Raw genomic sequence first — 6,268 nt, 5'->3', positions numbered from 1 at the left:
GCAGTAAAGCAGAAGGAAAAGGGAAGCTGAGCTGCGGAACAGCGTCGGATGAGCCAACACCCCTCCAGTCAGCAGAGCTTCCCCACGGATTACGATGAACCTCAGATGAGGTGCTTAATTACCAAAGTGATAAATGTTATATATATAAATCATCTGCGAGAGAGATCAGGCACTTGGGTGAACCCTCAGGAAAAGACAGGACAAATTGGTTCTCCCTTCACTCCCACAGGGTTAATAAAATCTGCCCAGACTTACAAGTCTTCCTTTAAGAAAATTAACAATCACCATGAGGGAAGGGACGTTTGTTTGGAGCTGGGAGGTCAGAGGAGCTCTCAGGGCTCCTGGTGCGAGTCCTAAATATTTGCTTCGTAGCAGGACACTGTGGAAGCTGCATTTATGTGAAGAGCCTCAAAGCCTTTCTGTGACCTACTGGGTCTCTTTAAACACTTGGATGTAAACACAGGCTTTTTTCACGTGTCCATCCATAGATCCCAGCAGCTTTTCAGCCACAAGGCTGTTGCCAGCCAGAACACTCACACCCTTTAGTGTTTCATTTAAATTCATTGCGGAGGAAAGCAAAGCTCTATTATTTTTTTTTTTTCCCCTCCACTATCAGTACATGTGTAAATAATAAGGAAGTCCCAGCAAGGACATGAAGTAAAACTCAATCCAAGTTTCTCTCTGCCCCTGCACCCAGGCTCACAACAACCTTGGGTTGGGTCACAACCCCATGGACACTACAGGCTTGGAGAAGAGTGACTGGAGCTGCCTGGCAGAAAAGGACCTGGGGGTGTTGGTTGACTGTGGGCTGAACATGAGCCAGCAGTGTGCCCAGGTGGCCAAGAAGGCCACCAGCATCCTGGCTTGTATCAGGAACAGCGTGGTGAGTAGGACTCAGGAGGTGATCGTCCCCCTGGACTGGGCACTGGTGAGGCCCCACCTTGAGTGCTGGGTCCAGTTTTGGGCCCCTTCCCACAAAAAAAAGACATTGAGGTGCTGGAGTGGGTCCAGAGAAGGGCAACGGAGTTGGTGAGGGGTCTGGAGAATAAGTCTTACGAGGAGCGGTTGAGGGTGTTCAGCCTGGAGAAAAGGAGGCTGAAGGGAGACCTTCTCGCTCTCTACAACTCCCTGAAAGGAGGGTGTAGAGAGGTGGGGGTCTGTCTCTTCTCCCAAGGAACAGGCCATGGGACAAGAGGAAATGGCCTCAGGTTGCGCCAGGGGAGGTTCAGATTGAGCATTAGGAAAAATTTTTTACACGGAAAGGGTTATTAAGCCTTGGAATGGGCTGCCCAGGGAAGTGGTTGAGGCACCATCCCTGGAGATGTCTAAAAGACAGGTTGACATAGTGCTTAGAGACAGGGTTTAGTGATGGTTTTTATCAGAGTTAGGTTGATGGTTGGACCAGATGATCTTAAAGGTCCCTTCCAACCTAGACAATTCTATGATTCACCTGGGCAGGAGAACTGTGAGACACGAGCACCTCCTGGAGGAGACGTTCAGCTCCTCTCTCTCTCTGGGCACGCACCTGGGATTCCCTCTCACCTCCCAGCAAGGAACCAGCGGAACCTAGAAATTGGTAAGAGGCAGCAGTTATCTATTTCTGTGTGTCAGAGTCTGCTCAAGGGAGGGTTTTAATCTGTTTAGACAACACTGTGGAAGTGTGACTCCTACTTCTTATCAAAGGTAACAAAACCACTATGTATAAACTAAAGCTAGTAGGGATATTAAACCAAGAAAAATGAAGCTAAAATAAGACATTTTGCTTCCCAGATTTTACTGAAAAAAAATAATTAATCCCTACTCCAACCCAGTGAAAGTTGTAATACTTTAACCTTAACCAAACACCGCTTCAGGCTTAAGAAAGTCTCATCTGAGCCTGTAAATACAACAAAATCATAGACACTTATAGTTACCTGGGACTGCTTCGGTGTTGAAAACAACATGAACAAAAAGAAAGATTACAAAACCTAACACAGCATTTACAACAAAATTAAGTTATGTTTATTTCAAGGATATTATTACAAAAAACACTCGCTCCATTATACACTTAAATAAATACACGCCCTACCATAGAAATCCACACCCTACCATAGAAATCCCCCGCTCCACAGAAAGATCCCACCACTGACAACCTCCACCTGCAAAGATGCTTTGATCACAGTCTGGCCAGTATCACAGACTGGTTTGGGTGGGAAGGGACCTTTAAAGACCACCTAGTCCAACCCCCCACCATCAGCAGGGACATCTTCAACGAGACCAGGTTGCTCAGAGCCCCATCCAGCCTGATCTGGAACGTTTCCAGGGATGAGGCATCTACAACCTTTCTGGGCACCCCGTTGACCCTCTGCAACGATCCATCTCACGTGCTCACAGCTGATAAACCAAATTATATGTTTTCCAAGAGTATTTTAGACAGAAAACATCACGAGAAGCAGAACAAACAGCGCATCACGTGGGTAAACACAAATGTTCCCTTTCTTTGAAAAGCTCCAGGAACGGAAAAAGGCACGTTCTGTCTTCTTCCAGGGAATGTTCTTGGTATACATAGAAAGTACTCATGTAGCAACTCTGATTTCAAGAGCACTTTCTAGGAACAGTAACCTCAGAACCCACAACGTAGGTTAAAACCCCCACCGCATTTTCCAGATGGAAAGAAAAAAATACGAAGTCACACAGACATTATTCGCCTCAAACTCCCGAGGGAGGTCAAGGTCTGGTCCCAACAGGGATTTAGGAATTCCTAGATCTGCCTCTGTAAAACAGCAGGCACCTCCTCGCCTATGGATTCATGAACACGAGAGGCCATTTATCGGTCACTGTTCCTGTTCTGAAGACTTCCTGCCCTCGTGATGGGAGCCGTTTGATTTAAAAAGCAAGAGACTTCTGTCCCAGCTGGTGCTCCCAAAGCAGCACACCAGCTCCATGGCACAGTCCTTCGTTAAGATCTGGGTTATCCTCTCCGCCATATCCCCCTTGATCGCGAGAGATCGGAAGTGATCAAAGTCATTCCTACCCAGCTTCCGCAGGCGGCGCGCAGCCGCCCTGTAGCACTTCCATGGCTGGGGTTCGATCAGCAGGTACCCGCACAGCGAGGAAAGAAAGGACAGGAACTCCCTCAGGCCGCTATCCCCGTGATTCAGGTGGATCCACATGGTCACAGACATGCAAAAAACAATGTCAAAGGCGGAGCGGCCGAAACGGCCCAGGTAGGAGCTCAGGAATGGCTCCCTGGCACCGGAGTCCATGATGTCCAGGCTGGCAAAGGATATGGAGGCGGGAAAGGGGCTGCACCGCTGAGCCCTCTCAATCAACACCGGATCGATGTCACAGCACAGAAGATTCAGCTCTTTTCCAGCTGCAGGCTGGTCCAGGCTGCCTTCGCTCTCCTGAAGGCCAAGGAGATGCCTGTACAGAGCCACACTAAGCTCCTGCAGAAAGGAAAACAAGAGGGGTTCACAGGGCCTGCGCTGCTTCCTTAACACATCACCGAGCGCGCAGGATCCCACTCTCAGCAGCAAGGTACAATCACCAACTCAGAGCTCTCGCTGGATGAGGTTCAAAACGATAACCTCACCAACAAACTTCCTTTCTGCAGCAAAAAGCATCACGGTAGCCCTGACTACCGGAAAGTCAACCAGAGATTGGAACTAAACCTGCCTCACCCCACACTTGGGGCTTTGCTCCACAAACTGTGGGTGAGTTTTGGCAACGGGAATCTTGCTGGATATCCCCATCCAACGTGGGGGTGAAGGCTTCACTGGCTTCCCTCGGTGAGCCTCAGGGTTCCCTCCTGATATTAGAGTTATTTCTAATGCTTAAATTAGAGTAATAAATTTCTTCTTCTTCTGCTAAAGCAAAAGCCATTCCCTGACCATTAGATTGTAGCATAAGACAGCTGACATGAGAGCTTTCCTCCAAATTCTCTTCTACAGAGTGCGCCACTAAGTGGAAAGTGTATTAATTTTTCATTAAAGGAGATCTGATGAAGGTCCTGAACGACCCAGCTGTGAGCGCAGAGCCCACACGGGAAGGCAGTGTCCTCTAGTGGTGAACATCTCCGCAGCTCAACAGAACCAGGAGAACATTTTCACCTGACCTGTTTTACAAGTTCAGCTGAAATAGGATCTAGAATTGTCCTTTAGATAATGCCTCAGGCGGCCCTTCAAACCTTGGGTGACAGAGAAGCCATGGAAACAGCAGTACTCACCTTCGTCCCCAGCCAGAATGCAATTTCATTCTGAATGAATAATTATCTCTAAGTTAATACATTGATAAAGTCTCCATCTCAAAAAAAAAACCAACCTATCTTTAAACATTGCACCAGCACACATCAGGGATGCACAGACACTTCTGAATTACAACCCAGCAACACTGACACTGAGGAAGAGCCAGGAGCAAAAAGCAGAACTGGGGAAAGAAAGAGAATGAACTTTCAAAATGGGAAATTCTACAAGATCCACCAGCTCTGCCACAAGACCTTCAAGAGCCTGTGACTAGGATTTTAGTTTCAAGTTCAGTCTCACGGATAAATGATGTGATACTGCATGATACACAACAGATCATGGTTTCTAGCTGCAGGGCTGTCCGGTTCCCCTGCTCTTCGGGCAGTGCAATAACAGCTCTCCGGTGCTCGGGTCACACAGCAACCCAGGGCCCCGCAGGCTTAGGCCTCAGCAGGAAAGGGGACAGACCCAGCCACACAGCCTCTTAAATCAACCCCCCGCAACGCAACCAGCTCCCCCCACTCCTGTCTTCACCCCAACCTTCACCCTCCTCTCACAGGAAACCGGAGGGGGCTTCCCACACACCGATGATCTCCTGGCCCTCACCAGTCTCATGCTTTGCCACCACCAAGTCCTGCTTTCCCAGTGAGCCTTTTACATAGGTTCATCCCTGCCCCCGGCTGCTGCTCCTGCCCTGCCTGTTCCATTCCTCCCCAGTTCAGTGCTCTCCCCAGCCTCCCCCACTACCCCCCAAGACTCCAGGCCACTGCCCCCACCCAGTCTGCCCCATTCCTCCCCAACATCCCATGGGTGCGCCTCTGTTTTCCCTCCAACACCCCAGATCGCTGACCGCCCCAGCCTCCCCACTCTGCCCCAATGCCCCCAGCACTCCACACCAGCACCTCCCCACCTTTCCAGTCCACCACACTGTGGCCCAACACTCCAGGCTCCTGCCTCCTGCCTCTAGTCTCCTCGGTTTGCCTCGCTACCTTGGGTCACTGCCTTTTCCAGTCTTCCCAGTTTGCCTCACTGCCCTCCTCACAGGTCCTTGTCCCACCCCTCCCATCTTCTCAGTCTGCTCCACCACCTTAGACCAGTGCCTCATGCCAGTCTTTCCCATATGCTGGACTGTCCTCCAATATCCCAGACAAGTGCCTCCCCAGTCTGCCCCGCTGCCCCTCCAAATACCGCAGACCGGTGCCTCCCCTCAGTCTTCCTCTCAGCCCCCCAATACCGCAGACCGGTGCCTCCCCTCAAGCCTTTCCAGCCTTCCCCACAACCCAGCGTTCCCAGACCACCACCCCAGCGTTTCCCCTCACCCCAGGAACCCCCAAACCTGCTGCCTCGCGGCCTACACCACCCCCCACCCCCGCTCTCCGCCGAGACGCCCTCTTACCCCCGAGTTGCAGCCCACGTCGAGCCCCAGCAGCGGGCGGGCCGCCGCGGGGAACAAGCTCCGCAAAAGCCCACCAGGCAGGAGGCTGACTCGTCCCTCGGGCGGGTGGAAGCGGGAATAATTGGGGAAGTTGCCGTAGGGAGCAGCACCAGGCTCCGAGGCGGGAAACCCCTCGCTCATGGGCGCCGCCATTTTGACCTCAGCCCTTAGCGGGCCGGGAGGGAACAGAAGCGTTCCAGGGGAGAAAGGTTCCGGGACAGAAAGGTTCCGGGGGGGGCATTGCGCATGCGCACAGCTGCAGTGCGGCGGGGCAGGGTGGAGATTTGCGGCCTTGATGGGATGCGGGGAGGGCGACAAGCGACACCGCCGCCTTCCCGCTGCCACCAGGCCAGCGCAGCCCCAGCTCCCTTTACCGCAGCCTTTCCAGGTCCATTTGAGTGAGAAGGAAGATTCTTAAGAGATTTTGTGTGAAAACAGCCCGTCTCTCCCCCGTGGCAGCAGGGCAGGCCGAAGAGTGATGGCTCCGACCTTTGCCCCGGCGTTGCCATGGCGACGCTGCGGCCTAGCGAGGGGGACTCAGGCCTTTTGGGGGGGGGGGGGGAGGGGGGATCTTGGGGTGACCCCCGCTCAGCCACCCCCCCCCAGAGAA

At 52.2% G+C, this 6,268-nt stretch overlaps 1 protein-coding gene across 1 annotated transcript; it reads right to left on the bottom strand.

Moving 5' to 3' along the window:
- Nucleotides 1–2,813: 2,813 nt before the first annotated feature.
- On the bottom strand, nucleotides 2,814–5,811 carry BCDIN3D (BCDIN3 domain containing RNA methyltransferase). Its single transcript, XM_074164901.1, has 2 exons — nucleotides 5,620–5,811; nucleotides 2,814–3,428 (listed from the first exon to the last, which is right to left on the bottom strand). Exons 1-2 carry the CDS (start codon nucleotides 5,809–5,811, stop codon nucleotides 2,814–2,816), a joined length of 807 nt encoding a protein of 268 aa, XP_074021002.1.
- Nucleotides 5,812–6,268: the final 457 nt, after the last annotated feature.

Source organism: Numenius arquata, chromosome 29, assembly GCF_964106895.1.
Source record: "Numenius arquata chromosome 29, bNumArq3.hap1.1, whole genome shotgun sequence".
In the NCBI taxonomy this organism is placed as follows: domain Eukaryota; kingdom Metazoa; phylum Chordata; class Aves; order Charadriiformes; family Scolopacidae; genus Numenius; species Numenius arquata.
The sequence above is the reverse complement of the archived record's forward strand: the minus strand, read 5'-3'. Positions and strand labels throughout refer to the sequence as shown.